The following is a 17,028-nucleotide window of genomic DNA, read 5'->3' as shown; positions in this document are numbered from 1 at the left end:
TATCATTCAATATTAAACAATAATGAAAAATACGATGGTTAAAAAGGTATACAGAATGCACACTCATGTTCTATGTTTCTTCTTCTTACTCGGAGAATTTAAATTCAAGTTTCTTTTCCCTTTGCCTGACCTTTTCATTCCACTTACAAGCTCTGTAACTTCAATAGAATTTGAAGCCGGCTCTTCCAAAATGCTGCAATACCAAGTTGACAACCACCAGAGTAAGATGAATTTATTCAGCAAAAATTCTAGTTGGCAGGCAGAGAATTGCCTTTTTTATATTTTTTGAGAGGAAACCCCAGTTCAGGTGGTGGGGCCCGGTAGAGATTGATGCTCTGCCGTATGGCCCACTCCCAAGCACATAAAATCCCTCCAGGGAGCTTGATGCTTGGGCTTAAAGCAAGGGATGCACACCCTGGGTATCACAGTTACAAATCTCATTCTCAGGTTAAAAAAGTGAGTTTTCCTCAGGAAAATCTCTGTAAGTTGAAAATTTATACATTCATTAGTAATATAGAGCAATCCTAGGGTGCTCCCGGAGCACCTACTAGAAATCATATTTGTAGGTTGCATCTTCTCAATCAGATATTATAGATGTACTTAAAACAATGTATTTGATAGTAATCATGTTTTGGATCATGTTCAAAATAGGCTTTTTTAGTCATAAAATTTTGGTACCTTGTGAGCCATTGATTTTTGAAGATCTTAAAAAAAACTACATGTATGACATAATCACATGATCCAAACATTTTTTTCCACTAAATAAAAACTGTAGATCATATCTATAGGGTCTGATCAACGAAAAAAGCACTCAGATTTTGAAAATTTGAAGCTTCTACTAGGTGGCAGTAGGTGATCGGGGAACAGCCTATCATTATTAATATAGAGTAATGCTCCGGGAACACCTACTCCCTCCTACTAGAAAGCAAAGTTGTAGATCATATCTATAGGGTCTGATCAACGAAAAAATCACTCAGATTCTGAAAATTTAAAGCTTCTATTAGGTGAGAGTAGGTGCTCTGGGAGCACCTTATATATATAAATATATATATATATATAGAGAGAGAGAGAGAGAGAAATTTTGAAAATGAGGTAAGGGGCGTTTACAAAAATACTATACAACATAGGTTACTTTGAGCAATGGGGTGAAAGGCATTTACAAAATACCATATAATATAAGGTAGTTTCAGCAATGGGGTGAAGGAAGTTTAAATGATACGCAACATATAACACAGTTTCCCTTTAAAAAAATATGCATAAGTTGTTTAGAGTCTAATCGGCTACTTGAATAGTACCATACCAAATGTGTAGGGGAGGGAAGGCCCTCTCAGCTGCTATATAAAACGAGGGTGCCTCCCCTTCATTTAGTGAAAATCCATTGCCATCGGTAGTCAGCATTCAATGCTGCCTGACATGCGCCATTCAATGCCAGCTCAGCTCAGCATTGAATGATTGCTGACAAAAAAAAAGTTCACACCATCAAAAGAAGCGGCATGATTTTTTTGTATATTTCAAAATCTTACAAAAAATCGTGAGGGTTTTAGCAGTATTTTTAAAATATCGCATTTTTTTTGGGTATATATCGTTTTGTGATTATATTGAAGCCTTTGTGAGCCAAGCAGAGAATTAATTAATTATTGGAGATTTCTAACAAAAATCCATCTATTACCTTGATTTCTTCTCAGCTTTTTTAGAAAGAGATCCCTCAACAATCCTTGCATGATACTTATGGAAAGGAGCACTCCCTTTTCTCTTTTTATCCTAGAGATATTAGAACAGTTGGTGAGAGAAGATGGCTAGTAAACACAAAAAAAAAAAGAGAAACACTAGCACACCTGGAGAAAAGATTCAAGTGATGCTTGGTCATTTGGAGAAAAAGCAATCTCATCCCTTTTTTTCTGTACAAATTCTATGTTCTGCTCAACCTATATCATAGGAAAAAGAAAAAGGTGAGAGAATTGCCAAATTAATTTGATAATTGAATGCTGAAGAGCGCAAAAGATGGCAAGTCTTTAATTACAAGAAAAGCTCATTTTCATACTCTCCCGTAATTTAAGCTTGAATGAAAAAGAAAAAAGCAGACATCATCTCTTTTCATGAATATTTGATGTCAGATTATGATATCCAGAAACTTCAAGAGCATGATATTAATACAAAAAAAAATATGTGAAGATGATATGTCCATCACGAAATCCACTACTAGTGCATCCTGCTTACAAAGTTTGCATCTGTAGAATACCATTATATACTACAATATGAAACAGTCCTAAAATATTCACTGATGTCAACTAAAAACCAAGACTATGTTTTAGTTTAATTTTCTTTTCCTTATTTCATCAATTAGTTTAACATTGGTCACAAAGAGCACAACAGAGGATGTTTCAAAAATCATCCTGCTACTTTCATTTGGACATTATTTTGGGTGTTGCATGGAATCTGGTCCAGTCTAGGAAATGTCGCAGATAGCTAAAGTGTAAGTGCATATCACAAACACCAAAAGGGATTTGTTTTAATTTTATCAGCAACAAATACTTAAAATGATTTTGGGTAAGATGCTGGGAGCTGGCCCTGCAGCAGAGTGTGCATTTGGCCAGCGGAGTGGGATTGAGGAGTGATGCTAATCCCACATCTCAAGATCAAAACCAGTCATGTGCCTGTGTGCAAGCTGATGCAAGCGGTTGCAATGAAGTATGTGGAATTACAAAAGCAAAGTGCAAAAGCACATAAGTGGACAATTACAAAGAAGATAGACAAGCACAAAAGTGCATAGACAAAAGTCCACTAAAGGACAATACAAAGAGTCAATTAAAAATAAAATATTATTGAAAATGTGCTTTGGGAAGCCATGAAAAAATATAGGGGGAACACTCCCCTATTTATATACAAATACAAGAGGGAGACCATTGGGAGCTCCCTTTCATAGAGACGTTGGGGAGCTCCCTCGGTCATATTTTTTTACTGTTGGGGCCCCTATCGACTCTATAGAGTAGGGCCCAATGACATGATAAAATAGAAATAAAAAAAGAAAATGAAGACAAAAATAAGAAAATGAAAAAATAGTTGCTTCTAATAAACAACTATAATTACATACAAAAAGACAAAAATGCCCTTATTGGGCAAACTGTTTATATATATATATATATATATATATATATATATATATATATATACACTCCCCTTCAAACTTTACGAGAAAATGATCGAAAGTTTGCTGAGAAAGAGAAATCGAGGAGTGGAAAGAGCTTTGATGAAGAAATTTGTCAACTGGTACGGCAACGTAATAGTTCCTCTTAGATATTCATCACAAACATAGTGACAATCCATCTTAATATGTTTGATTCGCTCATGGAAGGTATGGTTGCTCGCAATGTAGATTACACTCTTATTGTCATAACACTCTTCGAAGGTGTTGAGATGATGATTTCCATATCACTGAGAAGACTTTTAAGCTACACAAGCTCCATTGTTGTCATAGTCATTACCTGATATTCGGCTTCAGCTGAAGATAAAGATATTTTTTGTCGTTTCTTACACCTCCAATAGATCAACGAATCTCTTTAAAAAATACAAAAACCTATCATTTAGGTTACCACCCCGGATAATTAGATCTAAAGATGATGAAGAGGACAAAAAAAAAGCTCTTTTGAAACGGTGTTTTTAATGTATCACACAATCCTCATAATTGCTGCCATGTGCAATGTGGTAGGGGCATGTTAAAACTGACTTGCTGCATGAACACATGAGTGATATTAGGTTGGGTGATAGAGAGATAAGTGAGAGATCCAATCAATTGATAATATGAAATAGAATCTTCAAGCAATACACTATCTTCAAGTCTTAATTTTGTATTTATGACTTTTGAGGTTTCCACCTTTTTATCGAAAACTTTTGACCTAGCACATATGTTAGCAGCTAATTTTATTTGAGAGAGAATATATCCTCTGAGAGAATAGGCAACCTCAATTCCTAAAAAGTATCTCAAAAATATGACCGTTGGGGCCCCAACGACAAGATGAGTGGGGCCCCTTGTGGTCTTAAAAAAGCAAAAGAAAAAAAGAAAAAGTAAAAAAGGGAGAGAAAAGGAAAAGGGGAGAGTTTACATGGGGATTTACCAAAATACCCCTATTGGGTATTTGGAGAAATAAGAAAACAAAAAAAAGAAATATGTATATATATATATATACATATATGTATATATATACATATGTATATATATATATATTTATATACATAATTTAACAGAGACCCCCAATGCAATGCATTTAATGCATTTTACAATCAAAAAAAGAAAAATAAAAATAAGAAAAGAGAAAAGAAAAAGGAAATAAAAGAAAAGTAAAAAGACTGAAATGCCCCTAATGGGCAGAATTATAGAAATACCCTTTATCGGGTATATATATATATACATGATTACATATATATATATATATATATATATATATTAACAGCAGTACTGTTCATGAGGCAGGGTAGCTGTACAGGATTTTTTCCTGGATAGACAACCAGGTCTGGGCCAAGTCTCCAGACTGGGCCAGGTTTTCCTCATCTAATAAAAAAGAGATGTTGGGAACTGCTTCTTCATTAGTATAAAATAATGTTTATAACCATAATCCAAATGGATAGGATTAAGCCTATCACCATGATATTGATTCATTGAACAAGATTGTGTCACTTGGCGCCAAGTGGATAACTCAGTCCCGGCTGGTTGTTTTGTTAATCCAAATTGGTGGGTCTTGGATTTTCCAAGTCCATCTAACTCTAGGCACAAACCTGGAGAAGTTTGGCTACACTTCCTGCATCCTAAGATGGGTTCTGAGCTTGCTAGGTTTTGAAACACCGGCATTGGTCATCAATTTTTTTTCTTGTCTCGAACCAACAAATCTTTCATTAGAACTACAGGCTTCCAAGCTTAGACCATTCAATTTAAGGCTGTTCAGGTGGCAGCGGCATGAAGTGGACAGGGCTGGTTCCACATAATCAAATGTAGGTACAAAATCCTCATATGATCTTGAATTGTGGCAAGGGTAGATGTAGAATTGAAGCAAAGTGCCCTTGCCCCAAGTTCAGAGCCCCTTCACCTTATGCACTTGGATTGTGGTCAGGGGTAGGTGCAACCTTGTGACACAGATTCTGTCAGCCCAAGTTAGTTGTACTAAGGATTCCCTGAGCAATGTTTCACATTGTTGGTCAAAAGAAAATCAATTTACAGATAAAAAACACAACTCTGAGCACGTGCTATCGCAAAGTCAAACATGTAAGCTTATTCAAAAATATTTACCTGATCCATGAATGGCTTTACAAGACGTCTGAGGCTCTCACTGGTTGTCTTTTTGCAAAACTTTCTAAAGCTGACGAGTGGAACAAAAGCCAACTCAGGGAAAGATACATGATAACTCCATTGAAAAAAGTGCTTTGAAAGTGTTTCAACTGCAGAGCATACACATTGCTCATGGTATGCTTTCAGTTTCAGTAGCTGTTTTGGCACCTGTCAGACAAGTAACCAACTAATAAGTAAAGCAGAGAGCCGAGACAGTGAAGATCCTGAAAACTGATGAGGTAGTCTCTCCACTTGAACCAACCTTCAACATACTTGAAAAATTAAAATCTTTTGGAGCACTATTATCAGATTTGCCACCTTCCCCCAATTCTAGAAAGCTTAGAGATAAAGAAGCCACAGGAATGAAGACGCCACTAGAATGTGAAAGCTTATTCAACAAATGGATGCATTTTAGCCTCAAAGGAAAGAAACGAGGTCCAGGCAACATATGGGCAAGTCCATTTATCATCTGAATTGCCAAGTATAGCAAACTCTGAAGATCATGTTCCTTGATGTTAGCACATACAAACTTAACCCAAAGTTCAAGGTAGTTTACATACTGCCAATCTTGTATTTTCCTTAGTCCATCCTGAAAAATATGTAAAATATTAGAAAGAAGATAGAGAAATATGGATCTCGTGTACAAACAGAATTGCAACCACAATTATGAACAAATAAGCAGAAAATTGTGGGGAATAGGCAAAACACTCACTATATTTGGGAAACAACAATATCACAGTGAATTTCTCAAGAAGGGTAAGAACCGTTCTAGGTTCAATGACTTGATTCCATAAGAACATGAATGAGAGCAGGGCAGAGGAAACTAGAGAAGTTGTCGGTTTTCCAATTAACATCAAACCATGCTGCAATAGTTCCAATAATTAACATAATATAGATCCTAGCAGTGTTGGCCGATGAAATTGTGAAATCGCCCATAGCTGATCTATATCAAATCAGATAGTTGTCTGAAACATAGTGAAACACACTTGAGAATGCAAAATAATGCTCACGCACATGGAATTCATCTTATAAAAACTTCAGACTTCTTTTAGTGGCAAATTAACAAGTGTAGCATCATTATCTTCACTGTGGTAAACTTTCTCACTTGCAACTTTCACATACATGAAATAATAATTAATTTCTGTAAGCTTGGTGTCACCCACAGTTTGCCCACAATAAACCCTTTATATATGCAATTTCTGTCATGATGAGCAGAACCACACCCTCTATAACCTTCAAGACACAATACTTGGGTTTGTGCTAAAGGAAAACTTCATAAAAAATACCTGAAAGAGCAATGAGGCCACGCCATGAAGGTCCAAGACCTTATGACTTGTGATTGGAGGTGATAAACTTGCATGTGAGATAAATCCATCCATACAGTAACATGTATTTCTTTTACTTCTGAGAAGCCTCCAAATAGTCATTACCCACCATTTCCAAATCTACACCAATGTCTTCTCAGTGGCACAAGAAAGTAATTGATCGTCCAATCTATGCAACATTATCCATTGGCCATGCACAACAACACAAGAACAAAGGAACTAGCCTTTGCATACCCAAAGAGGTGGTGATCCTTTTTCTGAAGAGTCTCTATCTAAAGGGACTTTTTCCTTTACCTTTTAGTGAAAGAATCTAAGGGATTTAGTTTTGTTGCACTCGGGGCTCTGAACTAATAGAGCACAGAGTAACTTCAGGAAACAAGTAAAAGAACTGTTTCTAGTTGAATAAAGTGAAAGGAGACAAATTGGTAAAAAAATATAACTTTGGATCATGAACATTTCATGGTGCTGAAATAAAATGACAAAGATTTAGAAATGAGATCAATACAATATCTATATTTCACATGGGTCCCTGCCTATACCCATATTGTGAGGCCAGCTTACTGACTGGGAAGGCTACCTACGTGCTAGCACTAGGCGATAAAAGTCATGCTCAGGAAACCTCATGTAAACATCACTTAGGTGCTTCTAAGTATGCTTGATCTTAATAAAAAAAAGTCTATAAAGACAGAGAATAGCAAGTTATGTTTGTGATTGAAACTTTTTCTTTCTTTTTTTTATTTGAATTCCTGGGTTCTGTTCAACAATCAACATCACATACAAATGTATTTACAGAGTCATGGATTTTCATATTATGTTAAATATGCCGGTTTGCTTTCCTGGGTGCATGTCACAGTGCCATCTTGTGCTCAAGTAGGTGCACAATTTTTACTAATATTAGCGTACATCTTGTAATGGTGTAAGATGTTAATCTTAACATTACAGCCACCTTGAATTTCATATTATACTATAACTGTTTTTTGCATACAATGTTAAAACATATAATTTCAGAAAATTTCTAGATATTGAAAGCCTTTTATCAATCTTTTCATTTTGAAAATTTATTTTGTGTGTTTCTGAGCCACACAGCAAGCTGGCACGTGTGCACTGCCTAGCTCTTTGACTATAAGACATTTAAGTTAGTTCTGATATCCAAATTTCACTTTTTCTTAAAATGATAAGATGACATCATCATCAAAGAAAGTAGATGGCTAAAAAAAGCGTTCAAACTTCACATTGGAAAAAAATGAGTTAATCCTGGTTATTTGAAGTAGTTTTTGAAGATGTTTGCAAAGTTGATCCCACAGTCACTGAATTTGCTAATTGCAAGCCATGGGTCACAAAGCCCAAAGACACTAATTAAGCAGGGATGGTCGTTCAAACTAAAAATGACTTAAACATGCCACATTTTTTTAAATTGTTCCAGAACCCAAGGAATCGAGAGAAGCTCAAAAGTCAAAACACATATCCATCTATCCGCATCATCTGGCTTTATTAGCGAGAAGCAACTCCTAAACAATTGAAGGACTTTCTAAAGTTTCTATTGTCAATCATATAAACCCTTTGTTTGGAGTTTATGAGATATATGCTAGATCATAGGAACTGGAAATAAAATATTACTACAATTATAGAAGAAGGAAACAAGGTTAGGGTTATAAAGTTAAAATTATATTCCTATGTTCTAAGACAACTATAATACACCTCAGCTATACAAGTGGATAAAGTTATAATACTACCACCTTCAGGAAAAAAATATATGAAAAATAAATTGTATGAAATCAATGGGGATTTATAATAAATATGTCACCATAAAATCCAAGTTCGCCATTTCATCAACTCTCTGATTGGTTTGAAGGACATAGATACAAGAGAAATTTCATTGTGCTGGTCAAGTAGAATAGAAACATGTTTCTAAAGATTTCCAATCTCTAATGGTGTTGGGTCAAACCAAAGTGCATCATCTGACCCAACCTCAGTCTCTTTCTTCCAGAAGGGGTGGGTATTGAGCTGGGTACATGGTGCAGGACAGACTTAGCTTGGGCCTGAAACTGATGGGCCCATGCCTAGGCAATCAGGCCAAGCCTTTGCCATGGGGTGAAGTGTAGCCTGGCCAAAATAAACATGGCACTAGGATAGTTTTGGAAGAAAAAGGGCTAAAGATTTAAATAGGTCTTATGCAGATGTCGCTTAAGGATGTGAGGGTTGGATATTCAACTGGCTTAAATCCATTTAGAGGGATTCAGTATAAATTTCAATATCCAATTAGCTAATCAGAACAGACTATCTTTCAGTTTTTTATATCCTAATCCAAATCCAACATAATATCTGGCTTAAAATGTGTGTATCATAGTCACCTGTATCATTAAAGGTAATTTCTCAGCGAGGGTATTTCTCGAAGAGATTTTCAAAAGTTGATAAATCTTGGGAAAATCATGGGAGTTTAAAAAATTGGAAAAAATATAAATAACAACAAAAAAACCTAAGAAAATAATAAGTTTTGTATTATTTTTCTTTCAAAAATATAAAGAAACATGTTTTAAAGGTTTTAAAATATAAAAGAAACAAAAAAATAAGAAATGCAAATTTAATTTAAAAAAAAAAAACTCAAAAATATCGTGATATTTTTTATTTGTTGATATTTTGAAAATATCACGATATATTCCCAATATTATCGGCAAGCTTGAAATTGCCGATAATATCACGATATATTTAAAATATCAGCGATATCGGTGACAATGGTGTGTATATATATATGCATGTACACATGTGTACATATGTATATGGATATGGTGTTTCTATGGTGGTACTGAACCACCATAACTTATGGTGGTACACACTTGTTTTACACAGATCTAACCTCTAAAAGCAAAAACTAACCTTTGGATCATTTTAGGATGTTCTATTTTCCATTTTATGCATTAAAGTTTATTTTAATAGGATATTTTAGACCATTTTTTATCCTCATGAATTGTGAGCCTTCGTTTTTTCACCATCTTTGAAACTGTATTATAATCATAGTCACAAATATCGGTCTTGGCTATATCTCGGCTAAGGCAAAATATCAGGATATTATATATTTTTCAATCAATCCCAGGAAAATCTATGAACTTAAAAATAAAATGCGAAAATAAAAAAAAAACTAGGAAAAACAGTTTTCTTTCCTTCTTCCTTCTTCCTTCTTCCTTCTTCCTTCTTCCCTCCTTTTTTTCCTTCCTTTCTTCTTTCTTTTCTGCACTTGATATTATCACACGATATATATATATATATATATATATATATATAATTGTGACTATGATTATGGTATATTAGACATGATAAAACCTCATAATATAGTAAATAAACTATGTTGAACATGTCTGTGGGGGGTACATCTAACATTTGCTGGTTATATTCATGCAAACAATAGTGCACATCACCATATGGCATCATGGTTCAGAACCAACACACACAAATTACGCTGATAGGATCTGGCTTGCTAAAGGCTTTTCTCACCCATCTCTTCATCCAACTCCAAGTCTGATTAGGTTACATCCTATGTCACATGGGTGCAGGTGCAAGTGCGGGTACGGGTATGGGTACGGGTACGGGTGCGGGTACAGGTGCGGCACAATTTCAAAAATTTTGAAGACGGGGACTCGGCTATATATATTTTAAAAATATATATATAATTATATATATAACAATAAATTAATAATAAGATTGTAAATTTTACAGCAAAAATAAAAAAGTAATTCTATTGAAGTAACAACACAAACTTACCAAAATATAACACATAAAGAAGCTTGTGAGTGTGATAACAACAAAACTTATCATAAATCTGCCCCATCGTCTGAATTAGAGGGAAGAACAAGATCGAGGTAGTCCATGTTGAGAGTATGCAAATCATGTTCTCCCTCCAAGTCAAAATCTTTTGGATTTACATCTCAATACTTAGATGGTTCACAACTACATCAAAATATGACTAACTTAGTATCTAACTTCAAACTTTGAATATAAATATTTAAATACGAACTTTGAATACAAAAGAAAAAAAAGTACATATACTCATCTTTGGTGTGATGAGAAATTAATCGTAGATTAGAGTGAACATAAACCAAATCCTCTGCTCTTTTACTAGTGAGTTTGTTTCTTTTAATGTTGTGAATTTGAACATATGTGAGTCCAATTTCTTTCACAACACGATGATGTAGCAAGTTGGGATAACAACTTCATTGCAAGACATTGCAGATTTGGTGTATCTGATCCATATGTTGCCCACCAATTAAGGGGATCTTCTCCGTCCCTTGCTATGAGTGTTGCTAAAGAATCAAATCTTCCAGTAAAGAACTTTTCAAACTCACTATTTATAACCTTAAACATGTGAGGATCATTAAAAAGTCTTCCCAAATATATCATTTTGTTCCTTGATATCTCAGGATCTTCATTTGGAAAAACACAACCAACACCGGTTGTCAACCATTTTTTTGCATAATATTTTGGATTGAGAGAGTGTGCCATGCAATGCAAAAGTGTATTGCTTTTATGTCATCTTCTCACTAAAACTGAATGTACATAATTGTAAAATTCTGAATCATCAAGTGCAACATCTTTCTTCTAATGTTTAAAAATGATACTTTGAACTTTTTCAATCTTATTGTCCCACGTTTCATAAATTCTATGAAGCATGGGTATATCTCTGTCAACTTCTCTCAACATTTCCCAAATAGGCTCTGTAAATTCAACAAAATGTGTAATTTTATCCCACCAAAAATCATCACAGATGCATTTTTTGATAGCTTGAGAATTAACATCATCTTCAGTGCGATAAAAATCTCAATCTTTATCAGCCACCATCATCATCAATGCATTCTTGAGTTGCTTAATTCTTTGCATCATAACAATGAGAAGCAAAACGAGTTTCAGCAACTTTCAGTAACTTGAGATCAGAATGCCGATTAAATATAGAAAGGGCATGATGATGGTTTACAACAAAATTTCTAATATTTCGATCATGCTCTATTTCCTCAATCTATAAACACATTTCATGTGCATGTGCATTATCTTTTGATGGATTGTATATACTCTTAAGTGCCAAATTTAAATTGTGTGCTGCACAAGGAGTCCAAAAAATATGTGAATACGTATCTTCACTTGCCAAATTCATTCATGCACGATTGCAAACTGAAGCGTTGTCAGTAATGATTTGCACCACACTTTCTTCACCCACTTCTTTTATCACTTCAACAAATAATCTCTTTAAATATTCAGCATCTTTATACTCCCCAGATGCATCAAGAGTCTTCAAAAAGATTGGCTCATTAAGTGAGTAAGCATTGAAGTTTATCAGTGGACGCCTTTGTATATCAGTCCACCCATCAGAAACAATAGACACTCCATGACGTTTTCATGCAAATTTTTGGTCTCTAACAAGTCTTCAATTCTATTTTTTTCCTCTGCAAGAAAAACTGTTAACCACTCAAATTACAATTAGTCAAAGATGTAATCATATCTTTCCAGTATGGACTTCTAGCTACATTAAAAAGAATTGAGCTTGAGTAAAAGAATCGACCAATCTTTTTATCAATTTCTGCTCTTGCCATGTTTTTGAATGATCCTTGTATTGTTTTATTGCCTTCCATCTTTCTTTTCTTCAAAAGCTCGAATCGCTTCTCATCTCTGCAATTTTCTTCTTTTCAGCTTCCTCTTGTTCTTTCTTTAATTGCTTTAACAAGTCCTTATCAACCCCAGAACATTGCCTAATTCCTTGACCACGAATATGCAAAAGATGTGCTTTCACACGCGTATAAGAACCCGTGAAAACAATCGTACATAAATTACAACGAAACTGCACATTCCCACCACTACCACCACTAGCTTTTTATCCCTTTTGTCACATGCCTCTAAAGTGGTTGAGAAACTTCTAATTCAGAGTTAAACTTGAACCAACTCTATTGACACCACTAGAACTCGCCATTATATCTGAAAAGTGAAAAGTGAATAGAAAATATGTAAATAAAGTTAATAAACACTTCAAAAAAATAGTAACAAGAGCTCCACCCCTCTAACTGTGTGCCTGATAGAAAATAACAAAGGCATTGAGGCAGGGGGGAGAGGCCCCTATCAGAAAACAGATCTGAGGCGGGCTCCGCCCCCTGCCGAAAACCTGCGACTGAGGTAGTGGGTGGAGACCCCTGCCGAAAAACAGATCTGAGGCAGGGGCAGCCCCCTGCCGAAAAACAGATTTGAGGCAGGGGAGCCCCCTGCCGAAAAATAAACTGAGACAGGGGCCTCCACCCCCTGTTGGAAAACATGAACGAGGTAGGGGGCTCCGCCCCCTGGCAAAAAATAAACTGAGGCAGGGGGCGAAGTCCCCTAACGGAAAACAGATCCGACGCAGGGGGCAGCCCCCTGCCGGAAAATAGATCTGAGGCAGGGGGCGGAGCCCCCTACCGAAAAACAGATCTGACGCAGGGGCAGCCCCCTGTCGAAAAACAAATCTGAGGCACGGGAGCCCCCTGCTGAAAAATAAACTCAAGCAGGGCCTCCATCCCCTGCCGGAAAACACGAACGAGGCAGGGGGATCCGCCCCCTACCGGACGAAGGGGAAGAAGAACGGAAGAGGGAGGAGTGCATACCTGAGAGGACCGGTGGCTGGGGTCGCCGATGGCTGGCTGCGGCTACGATCGTCAGGGTCTGGGTCGCCGGCGAGACTGAAGGGGACGAAGAGCGAGGGACGGCTGGGGGAGAGGGAAAGATCAGCGGGGAGGGGTCTGTCGTAAGCCCCTCCCCTTGCGTAGCCTCTTTAGGGTTCGACCCCGACCCCGATAAACATTTTGGATCCGGATCGGGTCCGGATCGGACCCGACCCGAGTCCAAAATAAATTTTAAATATGGACAAAAATAGGCTTGGTCAAAGTTGACCGAGTCTATAAAGTGGACGGACTCGGCCCCGATGCATTGACCGAGTCCAACACTTGTTGACCGAGTCTGCCCCGTGTCTGAAGCCGCACCCGTGTCGGGGCATGTCGACACGGGTGCATCGACCTCCTAACCGAGTCCATGTGACATCAATTATATCCAATTATGCCTACATTGAAACCACATCCAACCCAGTTACATCCCTAGATGTGTCTGACATCTATCCAGCTATATCTTGATCATGTGGCTTGATCAAATTGCAAATTCTGCAGTCCAATCTACAGAATTGGAAGTGTCAATGACTCTTAAGGAAATGAGAAGGTTTGTTTGTTATATACATAATGTTCATAATTTCGCAAGGTTGAGGTTCAATCGACTACACTGTACAAGTATTATAAATTATGCTTTTGTTCTTTCAGAATTTTTTTTTTCTTTTTTTGGATATTAAGTATTATTAGGAGTTTCCCATTATCAAAGAAGGCACCAAACAAGGGCCTAGCAAGTTTCACAGAGAGAGAAAGTGAAGGAGTGGGGGGAGATGGTTTACTAGATCTGAGGAATTTTCTTTATATTGTAACATCATATTTCATATATATAGGTTCTACATAAATATTTTCTCTTGAAAGGCTAAGCTTTTTGATATACTATAACCAAAAAGGGTACCAAAACATCCAATAATGCATAATATTACAATATTCAATAACCTAAAATCTTAGACTTTTTAATATATTCAATAACTGCAATATTCTACATTATGCATAGATGGACAAGCAGGAACAATTAGACACGATAACTAGCAAACTAATTTGGCTTTTAAAATTGTGATATGCATGAGTTGAAAAACTGACCTCCGTCTTGGTTTTGAGGGCATGCTACAAAACCTTGGAAAGGTGCTGTATAAGGATGGATGCCTTCTGGTAAGACTTAGCAATATCTAGTGAGTACAACTCCACAACAGAATCAGCAAGAAACTGGATATGTTTTATGTTTTCCGGTTCAACAAATTTGGAGTGTGCCAAAAATGTTATGTACATGTTCGTTAGGAAGGAATCATAGCAATCTGAATTTAACTGCAGAACCATGCTTCGGATGAGTAAGAATGCTGCCAAAGAGACTCTCCCTCCTCCAGTTGCCCATAGGTGGATGGCAATCTGCAATCACCTCACATATGAGATAATAAAAATCCATTAAGTGACAAGTTATTAGACATTCATCACAAGAATGCCCTTGCAATAGCCGAGTGTAACAGCAACGGTTCAAATCAATCTCATGTATAATGATAATAAGTTAACTGTAGGGGTTCCAATCTATGTGACCTCCGGGCAGATTAAGTACACCTCTTCCCATGTGATGGACAAGCACTTTGAGACAAACAAGGAAAAAACCTTTCTCAAAATATGAATTATTATGAAATAATAGATGCAAACACCTAAAAAGGGTTTTCCATCTGCAATAAATGAATTTTGTGAAATAACCACATTTGCTCATTAAAAAATTTAGCACTGAAACCCCTTGTTCCCTACGTCTTTCCTCATAAAGAAAACTTTTCTCCCAAAGAAATACCAAATATATCCTTTCTGCTGTACCAGCAGGATCATGCAATATAGATCCTGGAAACTTCATTGCATTTAAAAGAAGTCTCACGATTTTGCCGTAGAAATGGCCTAATGTAATGAACAAAGCATAAAACTAAAAAACAAACATGTTTTTTGGAAAAACACAGACATGACAACGTCAGCACACAAATACAAGCATGCACATGGATAGCATGGGGCACATCCGTGCATGTTTACGCATACATATGCATATCTTTTGCTTCTCAATAGATTCTAGCTTGTTCAACAACAGTTACCTTGCTAAGCCTTTGTAGCAAAACCGGAAATGCAACTTAAAATATAACTGAATCTCTAAGCCGAGAAAGGACGAAGACAATTATCTGTGTATCTGTAGCCTGAGTCAGAAGATACAATGTACTTTTGATGTAAGACTTAACCAGTGGTTTCACTGTGGCCCATTTTGAAGTATTTTGCAAGCTCAGTACAGTGTCCTTGCAACCGGAGCTTGACATTCCCAATAATCTTCGGAATATACTGTCTGCTTCATGAAGCACAATTAACAAAACCTTGCAGAATATTGCTCTTGTCTGAATCTTGTATAATAGAGCATCAGAGTTATCACTTCCATAATGGCATGCAACCCAGAATCCATTTAATAGATTAGGAAGCACAGAGATGTTTTGTTGATTCATGATCTGTTGGCACCATGAATCAATGGAGAAACTTGTGAGGATTTTATGTTCACATAAACTTGAATTTTCCCCGGTTTTGTTGCTGCTGCTCTCATTTGGTTCACCTTCATCATCTGAAAGCTGTCATGTGAAGGCTAACAAAGTAAGCAACACATAAAAGTTGAGAATAAGTGAACACAGGAAAGAAAGAATCAAGAAATAACCCAAATAATGGCATCAAACAGAATAAACAATATTTTAGAAATTTTTATATCACAGTAGTATAAAATATAAATCAATGATCAACAAGCAATAAAATAGGTAGACATGCATTATATAAATACAAAAAATATATATTATCATAGTCACAAATATCGGTCTCGGACATATCTTAGCAAGGCAATTTCTCTAATTTTGGTTGATAAATATAAACTTGGTGCTTAAAAAATTTTTCAAAACAGTAGCAATAAGTGAGAAAAGCAACACATAATACAAAAAATAAGTAAAAAAACAAAAGAAAGAAGAAAAACATAGTTAAGATATAATAAAAAGTAAAAGGCAACTTATAATATCATGATATTATCACGATAATATCATGACATATATAAATTTATGATATTTTTAAAATATTGTGATATTTTGCCTTTAATATCGTTTTATGAATTTACAGCTATATTCTCGCTTCTTATGTTAAATCACATATGAGACTTATGTATCATATGTGTATTACATTTAGTGTGGTACCCCCTCTTTCTATTTATGTGTACATTTCATTTTTTCAGGGGTACTTATGGATTTTAGCATTAGTTAGTGGTAAGCTTAGTTGTCAAAGGTGGTGCCTCGGCATAAGCCTAGGTCGGTATTTTTTTTCCGTTGACTGTTATCAACATGTATAAAAGGGGGAAAAGGGTCATTTTTCCCCTTTTTTCGCTCCACTCTCTCTCGCTCCGTTCTCTCTCCTTTCTCTCGCTAGGGCAGAGCCGAAGAAGGTCAACCTTCTCCTCCCTCTACCGCTACCTCTCTCTCTCTCTCTCTCGCTCTTAAAAGTTGTACTCTCCATATGAACCTTATAAACAAAGGTAAGTGAAGAAAAAGAATTAAAGTATTCTAATAATGTGTTCAGTGTTTCAAGCTGTTGGTGCCACGGTTTTCTTCATCATATTTTGGGACATTATTTGGTAGCATTTTGTTTAACATTTCACATTTTTTTTAACATTTTTAAACTGTCCTTTTGAGTTCACACTTCACAGTTTGGGCTGGCTCCG

At 36.1% G+C, this 17,028-nt stretch overlaps 1 protein-coding gene across 1 annotated transcript in view; it reads right to left on the bottom strand.

The window, feature by feature from the left end:
* LOC149818509 (uncharacterized) overlaps positions 1–17,028 on the bottom strand; it is a 639,703-nt gene that overhangs the window by 384,146 nt on the left and 238,529 nt on the right. The window contains exon 6 of the mRNA XM_089986232.1: positions 9,497–9,516. Coding sequence (XP_089842358.1) covers positions 9,497–9,516 — 20 coding nt within the window. The remainder of the gene's footprint in view (positions 1–9,496; positions 9,517–17,028) is intronic.

This window comes from Nuphar pumila, chromosome 13 (assembly GCF_984573655.1).
Source record: "Nuphar pumila chromosome 13, dmNupPumi1.hap1.1, whole genome shotgun sequence".
Lineage (NCBI taxonomy): Eukaryota > Viridiplantae > Streptophyta > Magnoliopsida > Nymphaeales > Nymphaeaceae > Nuphar > Nuphar pumila.
The sequence above is the reverse complement of the archived record's forward strand: the minus strand, read 5'-3'. Positions and strand labels throughout refer to the sequence as shown.